This window comes from Phallusia mammillata, chromosome 5, assembly GCF_965637545.1.
Source record: "Phallusia mammillata chromosome 5, kaPhaMamm4.hap1.1, whole genome shotgun sequence".
Classification (NCBI taxonomy): Eukaryota; Metazoa; Chordata; class Ascidiacea; order Phlebobranchia; family Ascidiidae; genus Phallusia; species Phallusia mammillata.
Genome location: NC_137256.1, coordinates 1,611,620 through 1,638,671, shown reverse-complemented (window position 1 = coordinate 1,638,671; position 27,052 = coordinate 1,611,620). Strand labels below are relative to the sequence as shown.

General features: G+C 38.5%; 3 protein-coding genes and 1 long non-coding RNA gene across 4 annotated transcripts; 2 read left to right on the top strand and 2 right to left on the bottom strand.

Annotated features, from left to right (window-relative positions):
- Positions 1–6,890: 6,890 nt before the first annotated feature.
- LOC145230009 (uncharacterized) lies at positions 6,891–7,467 on the top strand. The gene is made up of 2 exons (XR_013860534.1): positions 6,891–7,146; positions 7,374–7,467. It is a non-coding gene; the product is annotated as an uncharacterized LOC145230009 (long non-coding RNA).
- A 2,380-nt stretch (positions 7,468–9,847) lies between these two features.
- LOC145228034 (demethylmenaquinone methyltransferase-like) lies at positions 9,848–11,533 on the bottom strand. Its single transcript, XM_080093007.1, has 4 exons — positions 11,329–11,533; positions 10,558–10,675; positions 10,293–10,407; positions 9,848–10,063 (listed from the first exon to the last, which is right to left on the bottom strand). The coding sequence occupies exons 1-4, from the start codon at positions 11,531–11,533 to the stop codon at positions 9,848–9,850; spliced, it is 654 nt and encodes a 217-aa protein (XP_079949133.1).
- Positions 11,534–15,953: 4,420 nt separating this feature from the next.
- On the bottom strand, positions 15,954–17,245 carry LOC145228033 (ubiquinone/menaquinone biosynthesis C-methyltransferase UbiE-like). The gene is made up of 4 exons (XM_080093006.1): positions 17,041–17,245; positions 16,666–16,783; positions 16,401–16,515; positions 15,954–16,169 (listed from the first exon to the last, which is right to left on the bottom strand). Exons 1-4 carry the CDS (start codon positions 17,243–17,245, stop codon positions 15,954–15,956), a joined length of 654 nt encoding a protein of 217 aa, XP_079949132.1.
- Positions 17,246–23,819: 6,574 nt separating this feature from the next.
- LOC145228387 (methyltransferase-like protein 27) lies at positions 23,820–27,043 on the top strand. Its single transcript, XM_080093434.1, has 4 exons — positions 23,820–24,108; positions 25,444–25,561; positions 26,000–26,114; positions 26,767–27,043. The coding sequence occupies exons 1-4, from the start codon at positions 23,850–23,852 to the stop codon at positions 26,980–26,982; spliced, it is 708 nt and encodes a 235-aa protein (XP_079949560.1). The 5' UTR covers positions 23,820–23,849; the 3' UTR covers positions 26,983–27,043.
- The last annotated feature ends 9 nt before the right edge of the window (positions 27,044–27,052 follow it).

Below are 27,052 nucleotides of genomic sequence, written 5' to 3'. Positions count from 1 at the left end.
AGCATTTTTGACGTATTTTGTGCAGAGTTTGGCGACCTCCTGCGGAACTGCGTATTCCATTTCAATACAATCCCAATCATATTTTTTTGCCCAAAGATCGTAGTTTCTCTGCGACACGGATTCATTCTTACTGTGAATTATTACCTCGTACAAACCACTGGGCGACCAATACATATTTCCTTCCATGTGATTTTGTTGCTTTGACGACATTTGTTGTGGCAAAAAATTTACCACAATCTAAATTTTGTAGCTATTTCTTTATAGTTGTTTCAGTGCAAATGTGTCGCTATGTTTTCCTCTAAACTTAACGCAATTAACTTAACTTGGCTTACTATTGCAGCCAGTGGATGACATGCTAAAGTATTATATTTACATCATAAACTTCTAAAATTCTAGAGTGTAGAGCAGTGGTTCCCAACCAGAGCCCATGGCCCCCCAGGGGGGCCACGGGCGTAGATTCACAAGAAACACCCACTAAAAGTCATTTTCACTTTACCTTTTTTCCCGAATTTAATCGACTATTTCACATACTATTTGTCTATAGTGAGGTGTATCACGCTCATTTACTCTATTAGACCTGTTTATGGCCAAAATTTATACCGCATTCCAACTCGAGATTACTATCTACATTTTAAGGGGGCCACAGGTCCTACATGGTAACTTGAAGGGGACCACGAGGCCAAAAAGTTACTTTAAGGGGGCCATGGTCCACGAAAGGTTGGGAACCACTGGTGTAGAGTGTTGTAGAGTGTTTTGTTTTTATAGAGTGTAGAATTAAACTAAACGCAAGACCTTATATAGCGCGTGGTACAAAATTCAGCAGGCAGGCACGCGACTGGAAACACAAGCTTTCTGTCTCCGTGACAAAAGAAAATTGCGACGGCCTAATCCTCAACACACAACCGCGAACAAATATAAAAATTAAGTCCCACAAAAATACGCTATATTTATATAACCTTGGGCAATTTTAGAAGTTTATGGTGTAAATATAATGATTTGGCATGTCAACCACTACAGCTTGCACAAGAGCTGCCCTAACCTTTGACCGTTATCCCAAAGGTAAAGATTGCAAATATATAGTAATCATTATTTAAAGACAGCGGTTAGAAAATGCAAACACTGCAGAAGACGAGCTTAAATACTATTTAATATCAGCACCTAAACTTAGGAACAAAGTGTGTTTTAAAGTTTGTTTCCTGTATGTTCTGATACTGTTCCTGAAACTAGAACGAAAAACGAATTTTGACTTAACTTCAAAATCAGCAAATTTTTCTGAACCAAGCAAATTTTTTAAATCCGTCTAATCTTGTATGTCACAAAAGCGATTGAGCGTAGTCAGTGACGTAACAATGCAACTGTTCAATAACTTCCGTTATCGTGACGTTACCCTAAACCTAGTTGTTGTTTTTCACGGGGTTCGTACCCAGGACACTCCCGGGGAAGAATCCCGATCAAGGTTTTTTTTTATGTCTGTATGTGGGCCAGGCGCACCAGGCCATTCGGCCAAGTTCCTGCCCGCTAAACCTAGTTATAAAATACAGCACCCATTGCCTCATGTGTCAGTCGTACATTTAACTAATTTTCGGTAGGTGGCGCAAAAAGCACAAATCCCAATTGAAAATGGTACAGGACAGGAACTTGGCCGAATGGTCCGGCGCGCCTGATCCATATACAGAACATATACAGAAAAAAAGGATCGGGATTCGTCCCCGGGAGTGTCCTGGGTTCGGACCCCGTGAAAAAAAATATCTCAAAATGTGCTGATGGTTATTCCCTGCCTATTAGAGTTGGGGTCAGGTATTATCATTAAAAATTCTATGGAACTAACTCTAAAATGTAGTTCTTGATGTAAAGTGTTTAGAAAGTTACTATTCAACCTTATTTCTTATTAGCCGTTAAATATATAATTCAACTCGGCTACACAGACATGTTTTTCAACATCAGTTTTGGGATTGCATTGCGTTGAGATATACCCATGCAGTTCCACTGGAGGTCGCCAAACTCTGCACAAAATATGTCACAAACACAGGAACCACTACTTTGTTGGACGTTGGAGCTGATAGGTATATTTTTGTTTTACAAATATGTTTATTTGTAAGGAAAGGTTAGAATGCTTCAGAATGCCTTTTTGCCAGAAATAAACGTTTTGGACGTAAAGTCATATAGAAATTTTCACCTAGATAATTTGAAACTATTTCTCTCTCTAAATATAAACTTGAAGGGTTACTTTACTAAGATCCAAACTGCCATTAAAAGAATGAATGTGTTTCAAACGACTTAGATTGTTTACCAAACAAACCAATTTATTGTTGCGGGGGCGAGTTGCTTGCGCGTGCGCGGTCCCGCAGTGAATAACAAGCCCTGGAGTGACTATTGGTTTGGAAATGTTCTCCTGCGTCAGCTGAGCTCCTTTGGCATGTTGTTATTCCTTACTCTGAAGCTTATTGTTTCTTCTGCTTCTCGTGGTTCGTATCGGTCGTCTGCAGTAGCGAGTAAGTTCATTATTACGATTCTTACCGCTTGCTGCTTAGAGCCGACATGATCCACAAAAGATCAATTTAGTTCTTGTCTTTTATTCTGGTTACGCAACACACATTAAGTATCATTTATCTTTAGGAAAGGATACGGTGGAAAAGAGAGATCAACGATAAACATTGGCTTTTAAACTGATACTCGTTTTTCGTGCGATCATTCCAGAACAGTACCTTCTTTTGCTCACATCAGTTATTAGTTTGTTTTAAGTTAAACGCTTGCAAAGATATGCAGCACTGCAATGGATTGCACAACTATTTCGAAACACCCGGTTTACGCAACAGCCTGTCTTATGGTCAGGCTGTTGGAACATAACTTGGAACTGGTAACATGTAACAGTGTGGGAACAACGACACTGAATATGTGTTTCCAATAGTTACTGAATCATGAGAACACATGGAACAGTAAAGTTACACCGCTCGATACCATATGTCGCAAAAGCAGCATATAAATTCCATGGAACGAAAAGTCATTACGTAATGCTTAGCCTAACCAAAGTGCCAAAATGATGGTTTGAAAGCACGTGACCGCTACATTGTTGACAGATCAATTTTAAAATATATTTTTTTTGAAATTTTAGATTTTACCCACAGAGCCAACATTAATTTTTTTAAGTTTTTAATTCTAACCTAGGGCTTAGTAACAACTCATTGCATTATGCATTCTCCAACAGTACAACGCAACTTGCTGGAATGTTTCAAAAAAGTTTCTTCTATTTGGATAAATGTTTGTGATGATTTATCTACTTTCACGTCATACGGAATAGCTCCACAGACATTACCCTGAAAAGAAATCAACACATAATATTTTCGAAAACTAATGTTTACAGACGTTTTTCATTCAGAGTTCTTTAATTTTTTTGCACACATATAGCACAGAGGGTTTGGCGTTGACTTTCGGTAAGAGAATAAGCTCTTTTATCTCCAATATTTCAACCCGCTTGTTTTCCTGAATTTCATTCATCACTTTTGTTAATTCTTCGTCGTAGGACGCAGAAAGCGTTTTCCTCGTGTTGAAAATTAGAATTCCGCCAATTTTGGTCAGTGTCAACAAATTCTTTATGAAGTAAAAAAAAGCTTTCACAAAAACAATAAGACAGCGATGGGATTTGAACCAGCGATGTTAACAAGCCACCGCTTTCCAAACTCATCACATCAGATTATTAGCTTAAATGCGAGCACTGCATGGCAATTGCCGCCCCGCGCATACTATTAGTACTATGACGTCACATAAGCAAACAATGTCAATTGTTGATTTGGACGTGTTGTTGAGATGTTATTTGTACCTGTAGAGCCGAGGGGGGCAAGTGAAGGGGAAGAAAAGCTCCTAGAGACGCGATGACGTCATACGAGTTGCTAGGTAGTGGGATTTCCCCTTTGATCCAGTGACGTATGATATTTCTGTGTGACGTACAATTTTCAAACATATTTTTATTTCGAAGTCATACAGTGGCAGTTAGTTTTTAGTTAAGTAAAAGGAAAAAAAACAGATCAAATTAACCTATACAACGGATTTAACTGTATAAGTGTTTGTAATACCACAGAGTCCACCTGAATCTCAGATTTTTCTTGCTTGCGAGGTACAACATTTCCATGTTGGCATCAAGAATGTCGATTTCTCCGATAAATTTTTCGTTTTTGCGAAGATAAGTTCCCAGTTCACCAGTTCCTGAATGTTAAGCAACAGTCGGAATTTATTGCAAAATGCAGTACGCTCGACCCATTTAAAGCGTTATACCAAACTAATTTAACAAATTTGTCGTTCAACTGGTGTAATGCTAATACTAGTTGTTGTTTCAAAAACTTGTATTTGCTGACGTTGTGCCCACCAGAACGGTAGGGCTTCTTCAGAGCAATGAATGATATGATACGAGGTCACTATATAGCACACTTAACTCTTCACGGAAAGCCTTTGTTCTCGTGTAATTATTTTTCGTTTTATCCCGCTGCGCTTGTACATTTTCGCTTGTTGTGCTCGCATTATATCATTCATTGCTCTGAAGAAGCCCTACCGTTCTGGTGGGCGAAACGTTAGCAAATACAAGCTCTTGAAACAACAACTAGTATTTTTTTAGCATTACACCTTTGTTAAACATGCAACCTGGTGGACGAAACACCTGTTTAGTATACCAAACTAAGCCAGCATTTTCAAGTGGAAAGGCATAGACTAGAAAAACCTAGCCTGCAGTGGGATTTAACCCCTCGACTGTTCCGGGGCTCGTGCTCTACCAATCAACCCACACAGTTTTTTTGCCAATTTGCCTGAGCTCTGAATGTTTGTCAAATGCTTGGTAAATAGTTTGGTCGCCTTACCAGCTCCCACGTCCAGTAAAGTGGTGGTTTCAGCATTTTTGACGTATTTTGTGCAGAGTTTGGCGACCTCCTGCGGAACTGCGTATTCCATTTCAATACAATCCCAATCATATTTTTTTGCCCAAAGATCGTAGTTTCTCTGCAACTGGACTTCATTCTTACTGTGAATTATTACCTCGTACAAACCACTGGGCGACCAATACATATTTCCTTCCATGTGATTTTGTTGCGTTGATAACTTTTTTGTGGCAAGTTTACAACAATCTAAACCTTTCCTGTTAAAAGTAAGAACAAACTATATACGGATCTGTTTATATAGTTAATATTTGCACCTCAGCTTAGGAACAAAGTGTGTTTTATGTTTATTTCCTATATGTTCTGATCTGATACTGTTTTTAAAACAGAACGAAAAAGAAATTTTGACTAAACTTGAAAATCAGCAAAATTATCTGAACCAAGCGAATTGTTTAAATCCGTCTTAACTTGTATGTCACAAAAGCGATTGAGCGTAGTCTGTGACGTAACAATGACACTGTTCAATCACTTCCGTCGTCGTGACGTTACCTAAATCTAGTTCTAAAGTACAGCAATGACCCACCACCCGTTGCAAGATAACTTCTCTAATACGTTGTTTTCATTTTCAGGAACTGTTGAACTATAAACTTATCTTCACAAAAACTAATGGAGATATTATTATACGTCACACAAGTCCCGTTACCTGGTAACTCTTATGACGTCATTGCGCCGCTATGAGCTTTACTTTGTCTTCACTTACCCCCCTCGGCTTTATACAGTTTCAATTCAAAATGATGTTTTAACAATAGCCAAGTTCTAAATCATCAATCAGCATTGTTTGCATGTGTGACGTCATAGTAATAATAACAATGCTAGGAGCCAAATGACTTAAAGTTGGCCATTTATTCGGTTGTTTGCTTAAAATAAAGTAAGTATGTGGTTTACGTTTAGGTTCAAATTCCAACGCTTCTTTGTTTGTTTTCTGTCTGTGCAATTAAGGGAGCCAATCAACATCCACAGTGCGTTTAGACAAGCTGGAAGAAAACGTTTTAATTGAAATGCTGTCACAATGTAGTCATTAGATAATATTAGGTTAGTTTTTCATGTTTGTTATGTTGCTAGAACTTGCTGACGCTTACCAAAGTCGGTGGAATAATAATTTTCAACGTAAGGAAAAGTATTTTCTGGGTATATCGAAGATTTAGAAAAAGTGGTTGATGAAATGCAGGTGAATAATCTGATGGAAATAATTGAGAAAAAAGAAATTCTACATGTCCCGAAAGTTAATACCAAGGTTTCTGTGCTGTATGTGTGCAGAACACAGCGTTTGTATATGTAATTTGCACGCAAATAATGTGTGTGTTTTTTCTTGAAATACCCCGTGATGCAGGGTATTTAATCTGTGGGTTCCACTTCCACCAACCTTTTCGTCGGGGCTGCAATAAATAAATGTTTCTTCAAATCGTATGAATCGCTGTATTGACTGGTCCTTCATTATGACATCATTATAAATGTAAATTATGTCCGATTTGATCAAGCAATTGGACGCCCTGCTTTAAATCATCTGGCTGCATTAACATAACTTTTAGAAGCAAGCAAACGAATTGTGAATTTTGTTTGTCTATTATTATTCAGAATTAACTTTCAAGTCATAATAGCCTGTTGAGTGTAGATAGTGACGTAACAGTGGAAATGCTTTATCACTTCCGCTGTCGTCATGTTATTGTGCAGTAAGGTTGTACATACAGGTGATATACTGACTGAAAGCACCTTTTCTTTATGTTGATTCTAAACTTGATGGACTTTGAGGGGTAAAAATTTCAGTTGGGGTACATTCTACTTGTTTTTGATTGTGACGTCACTGTTAAGCGTTCTACATCCGAGACTTTGCGTAAGTTTGAGTGTTACTATAAATAGTTTGTAGAAGATAGAAGCCCTGCTGGGACCGAGGCTTGTTTTAGCAGATCAAATAAAAAATGACTTCGTCAGCAGATATTGTCTCTTACAGCGAGAATTAATTGTTCAGCTTGGCTGATTTAAGTTCTCCTTTATTCGTGACGTATTGAAATATTCATCCGCGACAGAGCATGTGCTTTGAACGCCACGTTTTTGTGAGCTGCGTTAGTTGCTAGGTTTGCAGTCAATTTAAGTGAATTTATCCTAATTTCTTGTGACTATTTTGTTTATAGTGAAACTGTAAATGTTAAGAGCAATAGCAAAAATGCTGAATTGTCAGTTGTGGAACCTCTAGCCGCGTGCTAGTAAAGCCCTGGTTACCCAACAGTTGGTATGTTTTATGTTCTTACTTGATTTGTGTTTAACTTGTGTTAATGTGTATTTTAACAGTAACTTGACTTGTTATGAGTAATTGTAAGTAATTTTAATGTAAAATGTGACTGATTAACGTGGATTTAAGTAAGACCTGTGTGTACTGTTAAAACTGCTTATTGTGTGATGGTCGCTATGACGTCATAATGTGTACGTCTGGCTTGTGTATGTTATTTGTGGGTACAGAAAAACCGTTGCCGTTGCTATTGACGTTGTCGTCTTGGTTTATTCGTCAGCGTTGCCTTTTATCGCCAAAAAAGAACATTCGTTGCAAATGCAAGAGTGGGTCGTCTTGGAGGACAGGCTGTAGGACGGGCGCGTTTTACAAAAAGGGTTATCTAGTGTGACGAACGGCGCAGGGCCAGGCTGCGCACCTAGCGGTCGTTACATTAAAGTTTTTCAACTGATTGAAAACAAAGTGTTCAATCTACGGAAATCGTTGAAAAATAAAGTTTTTGAACTCACGAAAGTCGTTGAAAGAAAAAGTTTTCACTGCTGACTTTGGAGAAATTAAGATGGTTGAATCCCAACACACTCTTGACAATTTAGTTAAACGACTGAACTTGGCATATCAAGATGCAGAGGAAATAATGATTGATTCCTCGAATGTACAACAGTTAAAAGAGAAGACCTCAGCCATTGATTTCCTGTACGACCAATGTGTTGGCAAACATACAACACGGCTGGATTTTGTTAAAAAGAAAAAAGATAGAAGAAAAATTAATGCTGCGCTCTCAAGTTTGCGAAGTGGCAAGCAAGAATTTGATGCGCGCACAGAAGAATGGTTAGAGGAAGTAAGGCGTTCCAAACCGCCTGAACACTCAAGCAAGGAACCGTCTGTCAGCGATTTTGGTTCTAGAAGCAAGACTGGTTCATATGCTAGTTTGAGGTCGAGTTGCAAACGTACTGAAGCGCGCGTGAGAAAAGAGGTCGCACTTCTGGAAAAGGAGTTTCTGCAGAAAAAGATGGAAGCAGAAAGTTTACTTAAATCCTCTGAAAATCAATTAAAAATTCTCGAAGCTGATTATAAGATAAAGGCTGCCACAGTGGAAGCTGACTTATGGGAAAGGACATCTTCATCTGGGTCATGTTTTGCTGGATTTCAGCCTGAGAAGCAAGTTAAATTACCAGTCCTCTTCACACCTGAGTCCAAACTCGAAGTAGTAAAAGAGGAAAGGCATGCACCAGAGTCCGGCATTATTAACAGAAGCAGTTTAGAAGCGCAGGTAACGGACATTCCGTCCTCATCGCGTTGCGAACCTAAAACAAAAACGGAAGTGCTGAATCATGAGCCGGAGGTGAGTGACCTGTGCCGTGTTGCTGCAGTCTTGAAGGCAGGGATGGAGCTTCCCAGACCACAGCTATTGTATTTTGAAGGTGATGTAAGGAAAGGTTAGAATGCTTCAGAATGCCTTTTTGCCAGAAATAAACGTTTTGGACGTAAAGTCATATAGAAATTTTCACCTAGATAGTTTGAAACTATTTCTCTCTCTAAATATAAACTTAAAGGGTTACTTTACTAAGATCCAAACTGCCATTTAAAGAATGAATGTGTTTCAAACGACTTAGATTGTTTACCAAACAAACCAATTTATTGTTGCGGGGGCGAGTTGCTTGCGCGTGCGCGGTCCCGCAGTGAATAACAAGCCCTGGAGTGACTATTGGTTTGGAAATGTTCTCCTGCGTCAGCTGAGCTCCTTGGGCTATGTTATTCCTTACTCTGAAGCTTATTGTTTCTTCTGCTTCTCGTGGTTCGTATCGGTCGTCTGCAGTAGCGAGTAAGTTCATTATTATGATTCTTACCGCTTGCTGCTTAGAGCCGACATGATCCACAAAAGATCAATTTAGTTCTTGTCTTTTATTCTGGTTACGCAACACACATTAAGTCTCATTTATCTTTAGGAAAGGATACGGTGGAAAAGAGAGATCAACGATAAACATTGGCTTTTAAACTGATACTCGTTTTTCGTGCGATCATTGCAAAACAGTACCTTCTTTTACTCACATCAGTTATTAGTTTGTTTTAAGTTAAACGCTTGCAAAAATATGCAGCACTGCAATGGATTGCACAACTATTTCGAAACGCCCGGTTTACGCAACAGCCTGTCTTATGGTCAGGCTGTTGGAACATAACTTGGAACTGGTAACATGTAACAGTGTGGGAACAACGACACTGAATATGTGCTTCCAATAGTTACTGAATCATGAGAACACATGGAACAGTAAAGTTACACCGCTCGATACCATATGTCGCAAAAGCAGCATATAAATTCCATGGAACGAAAAGTCATTACGTAATGCTTAGCCTAACCAAAGTGCCAAAATGATGGTTTGAAAGCAAGTGACCGCTACATTGTTGACAGATCAATTTTAAAATATTATTTTTTTTGACATTTTAGATTTTACCCACAGAGCCAACATTAATTTTTTTAAGTTTTTAATTCTAACCTAGGGCTAAGTAACAACTCATTGCATTATGCATTCTCCAACAGTACAACGCAACTTGCTGGAATGTTTTAAAAAAAGTTTCTTCTATTTGGATAAATGTTTGTGATGATTTATCTACTTTCACGTCATACGCAATAGCTCCACAGACATTACCCTGAAAAGAAATCAACACATAATATTTTCAAAAACTAATGTTTACAGACGTTTTTCATTCAGAGTTCTTTTATTTTTTTGCACACATATAGCACAGAGGGTTTGGCGTTGACTTTCGGTAAGAGAATAAGCTCTTTTTTCTCCAATATTTCAACCCGCTTGTTTTCCTGAATTTCATTCATCACTTTTGTTAATTCTTCGTCGTAGGACGCAGAAAGCGTTTTCCTCGTGTTGAAAATTAGAATTCCGCCAATTTTGGTCAGTGTCAACAAATTCTTTATGAAGTAAAAAAAAGCTTTCACAAAAACAATAAGACAGCGATGGGATTTGAACCAGCGATGTTAACAAGCCACCGCTTTCCAAACTCATCACATCAGATTATTAGCTTAAATGCGAGCACTGCATGGCAATTGCCGCCCCGCGCATACTATTAGTACTATGACGTCACATAAGCAAACAATGTCAATTGTTGATTTGGACGTGTTGTTGAGATGTTATTTGTACCTGTAGAGCCGAGGGGGGCAAGTGAAGGGGAAGAAAAGCTCCTAGAGACGCGATGACGTCATACGAGTTGCTAGGTAGTGGGATTTCCCCTTTGATCCAGTGACGTATGATATTTCTGTGTGACGTACAATTTTCAAACATATTTTTATTTCGAAGTCATACAGTGGCAGTTAGTTTTTAGTTAAGTAAAAGGAAAAAAAACAGATCAAATTAACCTATACAACGGATTTAACTGTATAAGTGTTTGTAATACCACAGAGTCCACCTGAATCTCAGATTTTTCTTGCTTGCGAGGTACAACATTTCCATGTTGGCATCAAGAATGTCGATTTCTCCGATAAATTTTTCGTTTTTGCGAAGATAAGTTCCCAGTTCACCAGTTCCTGAATGTTAAGCAACAGTCGGAATTTATTGCAAAATGCAGTACGCTCGACCCATTTAAAGCGTTATACCAAACTAATTTAACAAATTTGTCGGTCAACTGGTGTAATGCTAATACTAGTTGTTGTTTCAAAAACTTGTATTTGCTGACGTTGTGCCCACCAGAACGGTAGGGCTTCTTCAGAGCAATGAATGATATGATACGAGGTCACTATAGTGTACACTTAACTCTTCACGGAAAGCCTTTGTTCTCGTGTAATTATTTTTCGTTTTATCCCGCTGCGCTTGTACATTTTCGCTTGTTGTGCTCGCATTATATCATTCATTGCTCTGAAGAAGCCCTACCGTTCTGGTGGGCGAAACGTTAGCAAATACAAGCTCTTGAAACAACAACCAGTATTTTTTTAGCATTACACCTTTGTTAAACATGCAACCTGGTGGACGAAACACCTGTTCAGTATACCAAACCAAGCCAGTCTTTCAAGCATTTTCAAGTGGAAAGGCATAGACTAGAAAAACCTAGCCTGCAGTGGGATTTAACCCCTCGACTGTTCCGGGGCTCGTGCTCTACCAATCAACCCACACAGTTTTTTTGCCAATTTGCCTGAGCTCTGAATGTTTGTCAAATGCTTGGTAAATAGTTTGGTCGCCTTACCAGCTCCCACGTCCAGTAAAGTGGTGGTTTCAGCATTTTTGACGTATTTTGTGCAGAGTTTGGCGACCTCCTGCGGAACTGCGTATTCCATTTCAATACAATCCCAATCATATTTTTTGGCCCAAAGATCGTAGTTTCTCTGCAACTGGACTTCATTCTTACTGTGAATTATTACCTCGTACAAACCACTGGGCGACCAATACATATTTCCTTCCATGTGATTTTGTTGCGTTGATAACTTTTTTGTGGCAAGTTTACAACAATCTAAACCTTTCCTGTTAAAAATAAGAACAAACTATATACGGATCTGTTTATATCAGGGGCGGGCAACTTCTCCAGTCGGCGGGCCTGATATGGGAAAATGAAGTACTTGGCGGGCCGGATTCCTGCATCGATACATTGATCGCGTATTTATCCAGTGATTTAAAACGGATTTTTGACCACCTAAACCAGGGGTGGGGAACCTTTTTGTTTATAATGGCTACCAAACGATTTATCGACACTCGTGTAGGCCGCATAGACTATTTCCCAGGCCAAGGGCAGTGATGTTCAAACTTTTTGACTTACAGAATGGTCGTTTTGCTATTTCCTCGTAGTTTGTAGGACTTTCGGTCCCAGCTAATTAAAATTCCTCACTACATTTTCATCTTCACTACAACATTCAGGATTTATTTAACCTAGAAATTGCTGAACCTGGAGTTTTTGGTAGTCCTAACTATGGAAATCGCTTTATGTACCACTATTGGACCACATGGGTCTTGTTTGAAAACCGCTGCCCTGGAACTAATCAAAAAATAATCTGCAATAAAGTCAAAAATACGTTTCTGTATATTTTTTTCAGCGCCTGGTGCAGTCGGTTATATCAACATCTTATAAATGTATTTTGCCATCGAAGGCCGCACTCTGTGCCCTAAATAGCCGCATGTGGCCTTTAGGCCGTAGGTTCCCCACCCCTGAACTAGGCTATACGTGTGGAAACAAAGAAAACCGTTAAAGTAGGACACACACAAGGTTGGTAGTTATGTCGTAACAATGGACGTATGGTGCAATGGTAACAACGGCGGGAATTTTTTTTGCTATTGGGGAGCGTTACTGTGCGTTACAACTGTAATTTGACGTAGTAAGCAAGTAATGGGGGATTGCGGCAGACTGTGGCCGCGGGCCACATCATCATGTAAGACCGGAAACTGTCCGCGGGCCGCTCAAAATCCCGTCGCGGGCCGGATCCGGCCCGCGGGCCGTATGTTGCCCACCCCTGGTTTATATAGTTAATATTTGCACCTCAGCTTAGGAACAAAGTGTGTTTTATATTTATTTCCTATATGTTCTGATCTGACACTGTTTTTAAAACAGAACGAAAAATAAATTTTGACTAAACTTGAAAATCAGCAAAATTATCTGAAGCAAGCGAATTGTTTAAATCCGTCTTAACTTGTATGTCACAAAAGCGATTGAGCGTAGTCTGTGACGTAACAATGACAATGTTCAATCACTTCCGTCGTCGTGACGTTACCCCAATTCTAGTTCTAAAGTACAGCAATGACCCACCACCCGTTGCAAGATAACTTCTCTAATACGTTGTTTTCATTTTCAGGAACTGGTGAACTATAAACTTATCTTCGCAAAAACTAATGGGGATATTATTATACGTCACACAAGTCCCGTTACCTGGTAACTCTTATGACGTCATTGCGCCGCTATGAGCTTTACTTTGTCTTCACTTACCCCCCTCGGCTTTATACAGTTTCAATTCAAAATGATGTTTTAACAATAGCCAAGTTCTAAATCATCAATCAGCATTGTTTGCATGTGTGACGTCATAGTAATAATAACAATGCTAGGAGCCAAATGACTTAAAGTTGGCCATTTATTCGGTTGTTTGCTTAAAATAAAGTAAGTATGTGGTTTACGTTTAGGTTCAAATTCCAACGCTTCTTTGTTTGTTTTCTGTCTGTGCAATTAAGGGAGCCAATCAACATCCACAGTGCGTTTAGACAAGCTGGAAGAAAACGTTTTAATTGAAATGCTGTCACAATGTAGTCATTAGATAATATTAGGTTAGTTTTTCATGTTTGTTATGTTGCTAGAACTTGCTGACGCTTACCAAAGTCGGTGGAATAATAATTTTCAACGTAAGGAAAAGTATTTTCTGGGTATATCGAAGATTTAGAAAAAGTGGTTGATGAAATGCAGGTGAATAATCTGATGGAAATAATTGAGAAAAAAGAAATTCTACATGTCCCGAAAGTTAATACCAAGGTTTCTGTGCTGTATGTGTGCAGAACACAGCGTTTGTATATGTAATTTGCACGCAAATAATGTGTGTGTTTTTTCTTGAAATACCCCGTGATGTAGGGTATTTAACCTGTGGGTTCCACTTCCACCAACCTTTTCGTCGGGGCTGCAATAAATAAATGTTTCTTCAAATCGTATGAATCGCTGTATTGACTGGTCCTTCATTATGACATCATTATAAATGTAAATTATGTCCGATTTGATCAAGCAGTTGGACGCCCTGCTTTAAATCATCTGGCTGCATTAACATAACTTTTAGAAGCAAGCAAACGAATTGTGAATTTTGTTTGTCTATTATTATTCAGAATTAACTTTCAAGTCATAATAGCCTGTTGAGTGTAGATAGTGACGTAACAGTGGAAAAGCTTTATCACTTCCGCTGTCGTCATGTTATTATGCAGTAAGGTTGTACATACAGGTCATATACTGACTGAAAGCACCTTTTCTTTATGTTGATTCTAAACTTGATGGACTTTGAGAGGTAAAAATTTCAGTTGGGGTACATTCTACTTGTTTTTGATTGTGACGTCACTGTTAAGAGTTCTACATCCGAGACCTTGCGTAAGTTTGTGTGTTACTATAAATAGTTTGTAGAAGATAGAAGCCCTGCTGGGACCGGGGCTTGTTTTAGCAGATCAAATACAAAATGACTTCGTCAGCAGATATTGTCAGTTAAAGAACGTTTAGATAAAACACATCTCGGCCGATCAGGTATATTTAGAATGTGTGCAGGAAAACGCAACTTGCTTGACCCATAAAAATTGTGGCTTCGGCATTGGTCTAGGAAAGAAGGTTTTACGTGGGCGTACTTTGTGCAAGGCTTAAACCGTGTGAAGTATTTAGTTGTTGAACGGATTATAAAACTTGCAGTGGTGAAATGGAATGGCGTGCCAAGTGCTGGGCCAAGCGGGCCAAGTGGGCCAAGTGGGCCCGCAGTTTTAGACGTGACCCGCTCAACGTCTCAAAAACAACGAACTAGTTGGTATTTCACCAAATCAAATTAGCGAAGATTAAAATCCAACATAACACTTTGTCACACTAATAAAGTTTCATTCGATAGTAGAAATTTGGCTCAGAATTGATAAAAACCCGAATTGCATTTTGCAAAAAAGGTCAAAATCCACAAAACAACTTGCTCACAAACACGTGACAAAACAAAGTTCTGCATGAGTGACTTCAATGGATGAGAGAAAATATGTTTATGATGTCTGTGTTTTTTGCTTTCGAAATTGGGAGGGCCGGAAGGGTAACTTATTCAAGTCCGCCAACAATTTAAGCTTTAGTGTGCTGGACTAATTATTTTTTAATTCCATTTCCTTGTATGTGTTGTGCTTTACTTTTATTTAACATTTAATTCGCTTGTTGAAAAAAAACATAGCTACACAACTGTGACAACTGGCACTTAACAATAGCAGCGCAACGTCAACAAGTAAAAATACCTGATATTTACGCACCAGTGTAATTTGTCTACGTTTACACGTAATACGCATTTCTGCAAATTTGTTTGTTTCTTGAGTTAGAAATTAAATAGTAAAATTAGGAAGTGTGTTGAGTGAAACGCCTATTGTAAGTGTACAGCGCTAGAACCTACAGTTTGACTAAAACGAGTAATTTGTACTCCAAAAGACCTTCGTCGAACCCCAGATTCAACGAGGCCGAACCTCTTGGGTTCAACCGAACCCCGGTTAAGAACCACTGGTCTAAGCTTTTTGCGCTAAAACCTCGTTGTTTCAAAATACTTCCCTTACGTGCGATTTGTATTGAAAATTAAATTGGTAATAAGATGAAATCAAATTCAAGACGTATTTCAGGAATAACTTAACGAGTTCCTTATTTTTCTGCACACATACAGCACAGAAACTTTGGTATTAACTTTCGGGACATGTAGAATTTCTTTTTTCTCCACTTCAGATTATTCTCCTGCATTTCATCCACCACTTTTTCTAAATCTTCGATATAAGAACCCGAAATACTTTTCCTCACGTTGAAAATTATTATTCCACCAACTTTGGTGACCGCTACATTGTTGACAGATCAATTTTAAAATATTATTTTTTTTGACATTTTAGATTTTACCCACAGAGCCAACATTATTTTTTTTAAGTTTTTAATTCTAACCTAGGGCTTAGTAACAACTCATTGCATTATGCATTCTCCAACAGTACAACGCAACTTGCTGGAATGTTTTAAAAAAAGTTTCTTCTATTTGGATAAATGTTTGTGATGATTTATCTACTTTCACGTCATACGCAATAGCTCCACAGACATTACCTTGAAAAGAAATCAACACATAATATTTTCAAAAACTAATGTTTACAGACGTTTTTCATTCAGAGTTCTTTAATTTTTTTGCACACATATAGCACAGAGGGTTTGGCGTTGACTTTCGGTAAGAGAATAAGCTCTTTTTTCTCCAATATTTCAACCCGCTTGTTTTCCTGAATTTCATTCATCACTTTTGTTAATTCTTCGTCGTAGGACGCAGAAAGCGTTTTCCTCGTGTTGAAAATTAGAATTCCGCCAATTTTGGTCAGTGTCAACAAATTCTTTATGAAGTAAAAAAAAGCTTTCACAAAAACAATAAGACAGCGATGGGATTTGAACCAGCGATGTTAACAAGCCACCGCTTTCCAAACTCATCACATCAGATTATTAGCTTAAATGCGAGCACTGCATGTCAATTGCCGCCCCGCGCATACTATTAGTACACTATGACGTCACATAAGCAAACAATGTCAATTGTTGATTTGGACGTGCTGTTCAGATGTTATTTGTACCTGTAGAGCCGAGGGGGGCAAGTGAAGGGGAAGAAAAGCTCCTAGCGACGCGATGACGTCATACGAGTTGCTAGGTAGTGGGATTTCCCCTTTGATCCAGTGACGTATGATATTTCTGTGTGACGTACAATTTTCAAACGTATTTTTATTTCGAAGTCATACAGTGGCAGTTAGTTTTTAGTTAAGTAAAAGGAAAAAAAACAGATCAAATTAACCTATACAACGGATTTAACTGTATAAGTGTTTGTAATACCACAGAGTCCACCTGAATCTCAGATTTTTCTTGCTTGCGAGGTACAACATTTCCATGTTGGCATCAAGAATGTCAATTTCTCCGATAAATTTTTCGTTTTTGCGAAGATAAGTTCCCAGTTCACCAGTTCCTGAAAATCGAAACAAATTTTTTAGCCCAAACAAGTCGCAAACACCTTTATTTTGGTTTGGTCGTTGATCATCACAGTTCACGAATTCTTTATTTAACATTGAGTAATATCAGCATTAATTTACCAAACACTATTTGGAGTAGAGCAAAACATTGTTAAAGTTTTAAATCGCATAAAATTATCATTTATAACCCAAAGTAACGAATGAACGTGACATGGTCCTGTCTGCGATAAACAAAATATGAAAAAAATCCTACCAGCTGCCACGTCCAGTAAAGTGGTGGTTTCAGCATTTTTGACGTATTTTGTGCAGAGTTTGGCGACCTCCTGCGGAACTACGTATCCAAATGCAGAACAATCCCCGTCATATTTTTTAGCCCAAAGATCGTAGTTCATCTGCGACACGGATTCATTCTTACTGTGAATTATTACCTCGTACAAACCACTGGGCGACCAATACATATTTCCTTCCACATGCTTTTGTTGCGTTAACGACATTTATTGTGGCAAGATATTTACCACAATCTAAGCTTAAATGTTTCTGGTTAAGATAAGAACAAACTTTGGAACATTATATATATATCTGTTTGTAAGTGTAATGATGAAAATAGCGACCGAAATAGAACGAGTGTAACTGATATTTTTTTAATTTATTTGTAATATATTGATATTTTGTAGTATTTTTCGTGACATTTTTAACCACAAAGTTTGCTTTGGCACTAAAATAAGCATTAATGACAGGTATATGTTGCCATAACAAATCTCTATAAATCTACTTTATGTCGCCTTTTCTCGCTGTAGAAAAATGAAACATTGCGACAGAAAATATCTACCTCTAGCATTGTAAACCGTTAGCCTTCCTCGTGCACCGTGTGCATGCACAATGCAGCAAATCGCTCAACAAACCCAAGTAACGAAAGCGGAACTGCAGCTCTATAAAACGTATTATTATGCCTGGCAGCGATAGCTTATATATCTACAGCATATCTGTTTGAATCAGTAAGCACAGCGTTAATTAAACTTTTCCTAGGCTCGCCTTTATAACCTCTTTTAGCCCGACCCAGTCTCACAGGTTCGTGCGCAAAAAGGCTGGATTCAATTCTGTGTATGTCACGCCTCAAGCACGCATAGACCCTTTATTGAGGCAGTAGCTCATTCGGACCAGGAGTGCGGTCGCATGCATCACTGGTAGCAGAACCCTCCGTCTGACGACCTTACTGGCAAGTTTACGGTCTACAAACGCTACGTGATTGTGTGTTTGAAAATTTGTCTCGAAACACAGGATCCAATGTTTAAGCAATGTCCCTTTGGGCAAATTTTGTTTCAGGAGGCTGTTACTTGATTCAAAACAAAATCTGCAAAAACGCGGGGAGCATAAATGCTTATTTGCCCAAGTTTAGTTATTGAAATCATGAAGCCGTTTAAAAAGTGCTGAGAAGCGCAGGGTTGGTAAACACAGTGTTGTGCGGCATAGGTTATCGAAAGTAATACGTTATACGTGGACTGAACATGGAATACCATGCAGGTGTTATTGACTACTATCATTATTAGGTGGTAGCACCTAATATTTGCCAAACAACCTAATGACTCTAATTAAAATGGTTGTTGATGCACCGGGAAGCCAATATTTCACTAAGGGCCGGTCTTCAAAAGGCTGCAGTGCAAAAATGTCAAACACTTGTAATGGTTTAAAGAAACGGTGCAGATTCGTCACTCGTGTTGATCCTTACTACGCACGAATTTCCAACAATAGGGTTTATCATGTACTCCTGGTTGTGTGGTTTATTGGAATTAATTGCCATTCATTCGGCCTGTCAAAAATATCACTTTTAAAATGACAGTATCAATACATAGAAGATACATGTTTTAGTAAACGTAGAACCTATTGACCAAAAGGGACATTAAGCCTGTGACAGTATTTTTAAATTGCGTTGCAAATGACACACTATCATTTTGAGTTTTTAAGTCTTTTAACAAAGTATAGTGATAAAAATAGACTTTTTGACGCCGCAATCCACAAGAAAACTTTTTTCGATATTTATCAACGTTTTTTGTGCCTTTACACATTAATATTGATTTATAGCTTGTGGGCAAATAGAAGTGAGGACCGACGTCTAAAAATGTCTCAGAAATCAGTGTTTTTGTGAGAAAGTCACTTTCACACAAAGAAAGGCCACCACCTAAGACGTCGGAAAAACGCTGTCCCACGAAATCCTGTACTTTTTTTTAAACATTCCTGACCCAAAGGGATTTATCCCATTTTAAATCATTTATGAGCCGAACTAACCCAAGACAAGTCAGCATACAGAACAAAGGAATCGTGTATTTGTACGCGCAATTAGGTAGGGGCGCCTATACCTTTTTTTCGCTAGAGGCCCCTCCCCGCCTCAACAAGTGACGACAAACCGATCACGTATAGCAGGGGTGGCCAACCCGCGGCTCGCGAGCCGCATGCAGCTCTTCGCCTGGTTTTATGCGGCTCTTAAGTTGTTGTCGAAGTTTGGGGCCATTGTGTATATTTGGGTTAAGATGTGGCGATCTGGTACAAAAATCGTTAAATTTAAAGTAAAGCTTTAACAATTTTGCTTTTGAACAAACTTACTATCGGTATGGCTACAAACCTTGCCTTAAAACTGCAACTTTATGTGGCAAACGGCTTGATTATGATGGCATATATTTAATTGTGAACAATGAATGGTTGCTCATTGTTGCGTACAATGCGAATGAGACACGAAGCAACAGCGATATTTACAACAAATGTGTTCCAAAGTAAATAATGCTTCAATCCGTTGTTTTTCGGGTTATGACGAACGTTATATTTTATCGGCAGTTTGTCTTGGGTTTGAATTGAGCGATTGTTGGTGGTGAATGCATTAATGACGTCGCAATGAATTTAGTTTCGCCACTTTGCACTTGGGGCACATGCGCGTTAGGTGTTTGGGGCGCGTGCGCGTTAGATGAAAATACCGCAAGTTTTTTCAGCAGGGAAAATCTTTTAAATAAACAATTTTGGTCAAGTTAGCCTTCAAATTGGCAGTGAAAAAATATATTAGCAATTCACCAGAAATGAATCTCACCGCAAGTTATTTATAGAAAGAGAAAAAAGGGGTATTTTAATTCATATGTTTTTGTTTGATGGATTCTTTGAAATGAGAGTTTTGTGTGAGAGACAGTGTTTGCACTGACCATTTATTGTTGAAAATGACTGGCCCGTGGTCTGTACAAGTCAAATTGTGTCATTATTATGTTGGTGTGCGACATTTAGAATAGATCTGGCTAAGCACAGGTCTCCGTGTGTGAGGAAGGGGCGAGTCATTTAACAAATGTGCTTGTGTGTATAATGTGGCTCTTTGTGGTAACACAATAAAAAATATGGCTCTTAGGCTTTGACCGGTTAGCCACCCCTGACGTATAGTATCAATGTCGTCTCCTTCCTATAGGAGATGTTGTTAACCTCAGGGAGCAAAAAAAGGGTAAAAATACGCGTATGATCAAAGCAAGGAAAAACTGAAAAGGAGAGGGTTGAAAATTTACGATTTAATAGTCGCAATTTTCGTGTTAAGTAATTGTTGGTTGTTAGTTTTAGATATAAATACATGCATGCGCATAGATATTTTCGCGGGTTTGAATCCCAGCGCCTTTTTTAAAGATTTTTCTAGCCTACGCCTTGCCATATGGTGGTGAATGCTTTGTGACCGGCTGATTCGGTATAACGCCTTTAATGGACCTGACGTACTGTGATTTCGTTGAGAATAAATGAATAATTTTAATTCCCTAACTGTATTAAACTTTCAATGCCACAACCAGTGCTAGGATTCATTTTTTTTTGTCAGCCGGTTCTGAAGAACCGGTGCAAACCGACTGAATCCCACCACTGGCCACAACCCAATTGAACTTTCAACTAACCATCAAATTTCGGGTTCAACTTTTCAGGTCAGGTTAACTATACGTTAGCAAAGCACATATTAGCTCACAAATATACGTCTTGGCGCGTTGAAAAGCAAACATAATATTATCACAATTACCACCAAGTCAAATACTTGCCATGAGACAATAGCGTCGGCCGTTTATGGAGCACATGATACTCTATTGCTTTTTAAGTTAATCCGACTTACCTTAGGGATGTATTACAAATAAATCAGTTTTGAAATTCCTCATACGGGAGAAAAACAGTTTACCTGATTTTGATTGTATTGTTTTCACAATAGCACATGTATGCTACCAACATACTGCCAATACAGTCACAATGAGGAACAATATCCAGAATTCGGAAGCAGTTTTTGGCATTATGTTATTCAAACATGGAGGTAAATAGTTTATATCACGTATGTTTTGTCCTAATGTCAGATTAAAGAAATCGCAAAAAAGGTTTAAGGTTCAAACTTATGCAAGTTGGAGTTCTTCCTTCCCAGGTTCCTTCAGCCGTGCAAATTCTTCTATTTTTCTGTGTCATCATAGTGTAACCTAAATTTACAAAACAATAAATTAACCGTGTAGTCTGCTGTACTTCTTTACGCACCTGGATTGCATTCAAATGTGATCCTTGAAGCTAAGGTGTATCTGTCACCAATTACACGTCCGTTTGCTGGTTCGTCTGGAGTTGGACAGGATATTATGCCACAAAACAGGTTTAGATCTGTCCAAGTGAAGTCTATAGTGCATGTAACAACCGCACTACCAAATCCACGATGTCCTGAAAAACACAAGCAATGGTTATAATTATAAGTTGTTTAACATTCAGAGTGGTAGAGTGGAAAAATTGAACTATGAATCAAACGACTTATTGTTGCCCGAATCAATTACGTTCTAGTCAGCCCCGAATCAAGCACAGTAAAACCTAATCCCGACCCGAAAAGCCAGGACGAACAGCGCTGAGTCGAACGTTGAAGACAGTTTCTGTATTTTGGCATGGCGCTAAGTCTGTCTATTTTTGTTTTTAAACAAAACATCCTGCCTTGTCTGCTGGCAAAACTATCCGCGTGTAACATGAAACTTGACGGAAATGAGTCGTTGTCTGTGTTGCCATAAGGCTTGTTGACATTTGCAAAATCACAACATGTTGGATTAAGCAATATTATATCATGTGGAGATACTCCACAGAGAGCTAATCAACATCCACAGTGCGTTTAGACAAGCTGGAAGAAAACGTTTTAATTGAAATACTGTCACATTACGTCATTAGATAATATTAAGTTAGTTTTTCATGTTTGTTATGTTGCTGAAACTTGCTGACGCTCACCAAAGTCGGTGGAATAATAATTTTCAACGTGAGGAAAAGTATTTCGGGTTCTTATATCGAAGATTTAGAAAAAGTGGTGGATGTAATGCAGGAGAATAATCTGATGGAAATAGTGGAGAAAAAAGAAATTCTACATGTCCCGAAAGTTAATACCAGCTTTTTAAAAACAATTGTAACAGAACCGGCTAAAAAATTTGACTTTTGTAATAAAACCGGCTGACAAAAAATGTGAATCCTACCTCTGGGGGCGCTGCAATAAATGAATGTTTCTTCAACAGGAACTTGGCCGAACGGTCTGGCGCGCCTGACCCATATACAGACATAAAAAACCCTGATCGGGATTCGTCCCCGGGAGAGTCCTGGGTTCGAACCCCGTAAAAAAATCGCTGTATTGACTGGTCCTTAGCATGATTATAAATGTAAATTGTGTCCGATTTGATCAAGCAGTTTTGTACGCCCTGCTTAAAATCATCTGGCTGCTTTAACAAAATTTTAGAAGCAAGCAAACGAATTGTGAATTTTGTTTGTCTATTATTATTCAGTACTAACTTTTACGTCATAATAGCCTGTTGAGTGTAGATAGTGACGTAACAGTGGAAACGCGTTATCACTTCCGCTGTCGTCATGTTATTATGCAGTAAGGTTGTACATACAGGTGATATACTGACTGAAAGCACCTTTTCTTTATGTTGATTCTAAACTTGATGGACTTTGAAAGGTAAAAATTTCAGTTGGGGTACATTCTACTTGTTTTTGATTGTAACGTCACGGTTAAGCGTTCTACATTCGAGACCTTGCGTAACTTGGTAGAGCTACTAACACGATAAGTTTCTCCTGATCCAAAAGTGCCTAATTTTCGACAGGTGGCGCAAAGAGCACTTTTTTCATTTAAAACGGTATATCTCAAAAAATGCTAACGGTTAAGGCTATTAGGGTTGGGGTAAGGTATTAGCACTTAAAATTCAATAAAACTAACCCAAAAAATTAGTTACTAATGTAAAAATTTTATGTAAATATTTCCCAACCCAGCCCATTTATAGCCGCTAAATAAATAATTCAGCTCTTTACGCCACCTATCGAAAATTAAGCACTTTTGGATCAGGAGAAACGTATCGTGTTAGTAGCTCTACCGCGTAACTTTGAGTGTTACTATAAATAGTTTGTAGAAGATAGAAGCCCTGCTGGGAACGGGGCTTGTTTGAGCCGATCAAATACAAAATGACTTCGTCAGCAGATATTGTCAGTTAAAGAACGTTTAGATAAAACACATCTCGGCCGATCAGGTATATTTAGAATGGGTGCTTGGTAACGCAATTTGCTTGACCCATAAAAATTGGGGCTTCGGCATTGGTCCAAGAAAGAAGGTTTTACGTGGGCGTACGTTAAAGGGATTGTAAAACTTGAAAGCAAAACCAGTTAACAGCAAATAACAAAGGTATAGTTAGTGAGAAAAATTTGATGTGATTTTAGGTGAGGGTGCGAAAAACGCTTTCCTTTTGCGAGATTTTTTAAGCAAGCCGTTTTTTTAGTTAATGTGGAAAGTAAACTTGCAGTTGTTGAAACTGATTTGAAAGCAAAACAGTTAACAGCAAATAACAAGATTTAGTTAAGAAGAAAAATTGACCGTTTTGTTTTGTGTGTGATTTTTTGAACAAACCGTTTTGTTGGTTATTGTGCAGTAAGTAATACGAACTTGGTCATATAGACTTAGTTTCATTATGTTTTAGCCACATTTTTGCTCCAATTTACGAGTTTTTTTACTCACAACTTATTTTTGTTTGTTTATTTTAGTTATGAGAAAATAACTTTAAACTTTGGTGCACCCTGATGCCACAAATAATGTCGTCGTCAATGCAACAAAACCACGTGGATGGAAATGCATCTAATTGGTCACCGAGTGGTTTGTACGACGTTGTACTCAGAAGTCAACATGAGACAGAGTCACAGAAAAACTACGATCTTTGGGCAACAGAATATGACGGAGACAACGCCAGAATGGGATACGCAGTTCCACTGGAGGTCGCTAAACTATGCACAAAATATGTCACAAATTCAGAAACCACTACGCTACTGGACGTTGGAGCCGGTAGGTATATTTTGTTCTTTAAATATGTTTCACTTACACAAAAAGATTGAAAACTGCTATATTTGCATAGAATAAGGTTGCGGGAATAATTTTTCAATACTCTCCCAATGTCCGCAATGTCGTATATAGTAGCCTATAAGTTCTAAAAGTGGCCGAGTTTGCCTTGCTGGGGCGTTTGCAGCAAGGATTCAAATGTTTCGTCACGTAATTTTCAAAACCGACTGCTTGGTTTCTTCCTTATTCCAGCAACGAACGACATTTAAAGCCGTTTACGTTCACAGTGTCTGTGCAATTTTTGATACATGGTTTTATGAAACGCTATGGCGCCAGTTTGGTATTTATTGAAATTGTCCGGAATTTGGTCAACTCAGATATGGTAACCCTTGTATAGAACAAACGTTTAGATTACACAAAATTCATGAGTTGTTTCCTCTCAATATTTTACAGAACAAACACTTTGTCTGACAGACTAGACATTAATTTAAAGGTCACTTTACTAAGAGCCAAATAGCAAGCCCGTGTTTGGTGATGACTCATGAGATTTCTTTAGAACAGGGGTCGGCAACCTTTTTTGCGCTTCGGACCCGATTTGAAACTGAAATTTTATCGCGGACCGGTTTTCAAAAAACTCCAAATATTCAGGAATAAAAAAGCATGAATTAGTTTATAATCCCCGGGAAGCACGGACAAATTGTTTCAAACCATCTGACCTGAAAACGTATACGGCCCGGTAACAAACTCTTCGCGGACCGGCGGTTGCCGACCACTGCTTTAGACTAAATGAACAATTTCAGATCTCTATGTAATAATTTTGTACTGCCACAGCCTAATTGAACTCTCGCCTAATCATCAAAATTTTGGGGTCAATTAGGTACAATACGTCGGCAAAGCACATATTAGCTTACAAATAAACGTCTTGCCGTGTGTCGTTGGCGCTAGAAAGCAAACATAAGATTATACCGCAATTACCACAAAGTCAAATACCTGACATGACTTTATGGAGCGCATGGTAGCCTACTCTAGTGCAGAAATGTTTAACTAACAGTTAACTTCACACGGGATAAACATATAATTCATATGTTTAGACATTGCTTGGCAGAATCAAATAATTCACCCGATTTTGTTAGTATTGTTTTCACAATAACACATGCATGCTACCAACATGCTATTAACGATCTCACTGGAAAAGAACTTAACATTTTGTGACAGTTTGTGGTCTTATTTGGTAAAAAAAACATTGGGGTAAACATTATTTTCAAAATCCTCCGATATGCAATGAAACATTAATATGATAATGTATTCTGCCTTATTACTTAACGTTGTTTGGATTTTCAGGAACTGGTGAACTGGGAACTTATCTTCGCAAAAACGAAAAATTCATCGGTGAAATTGACATTCTTGATGCCAACATGGAAATGTTGTACCTCGCAAGCAAGAAAAATCTGAGATTCAGGTGGAATTGGTTGTATCACACTTCTACCATTAAACCCAGTAGCTTAACTAGCCCAGATTGTTTAGTAGTTCTAATGGAAACGGTACTTACACCATAACTTACGTCAGCCACACATTTACCTAGTCTTTGATAGGTGGCGCAAAGAGCACAAATCCTTATAAAAACGGCATTTCTCAAAATATGCCTACGGTTAGGGCGATTAGGGTTGGGGTTAGATATTATCATTAAAAATTCAATAAAACTAACCCGAAAATTTAGTTCTTAATGTAAAAATTTCAAAAACTTACTTCCCAACCCTGCCCCCATTTAGCCGCTAAATAAATAATTCAGATCTTTCGTCACCTATCGAAAATTAGCTAAGTGTGTGGCTGACATGAGTTATGGTGCAAGTAGCTTTTCCAGTTCTCATAGACTTATACCTACTAACGCGTCACACAGAAATATCATACGTCACTGGATCAAAGGGGAAATCCCGTTACCTAGCAACTCGTATGACGTCATCGCGTCGCTAGGAGCTTTTCTTCCCCTTCACTTGCCCCCCTCGGCTCTACAGGTACAAATAACGTCTGAAAAACAGCCACGTTCCAAATCATTGATCGGCATTGTTTGCGTATGTGACGTCATAGAACCAAAATAACGCTGGGCGCCTAATGACTTGAAGTTGGCCATTTATTCGGTTGTTTTGCTTGCGATTAGATCAATGTTACAATTTCTTTGGAAATCAGTGACAGTTTAACGTCGTGGGTTCAAATCCCACCGCTGGCTTGTCTTTCTCTTGACGGTGCATCTACGAAACCAGTCGATATCTGTTGCGCTTTTGACGGGTGAAAATGTTTTACATACTCGACAAACACATCGCTAAATTAGATTATCTGTTTGGTAGATGGACAGTGCAGTTTTTACTCAGGACCAGTCTAATCAGTATAACATGAATGAAGAAATCCTTTTTGTAGTGTTACTAGATAATGTTTTAGGATCGTAAGTGTTATTCGATGCCTTTACCTACAGCTAACTGAATAAACAATTACTTTGGAGGGTCAAAACCTAAATGATTGTAGGAGCACCCAAAGTCAAATGCAGGTTCCAATTCACCCAAAAAAACTGAAAGGCATTATGGTTTGGCCAGAGCGTTGTTCAAACGTTGTTTCGGCCAGCTGGGTTACCGTCTGATGGCTTATCATTTATTGTTTTGTTTTGTTTTGTAGAACTTGCTGACGCTGACCAAAGTCGGTGGAATAATAATTTTCAACGTGAGGAAAAGTATTTCGGGTTCTTATATCGAAGATTTAGAAAAAGTGGTGGATGAAATGCAGGAGAATAATCTGATGGAAATAGTGGAGAAAAAAGAAATTCTACATGTCCCGAAAGTTAATGCCAAAGTTTCTGTGCTGTACGTGTGCAGAAAAATAAGGAACTCGTAACAATGCTTTTGTATAGGTGATGTTTAACTGTGTGTTTTGTAAATAAAGTAGTTTTTTTGGTGAAGTCTCT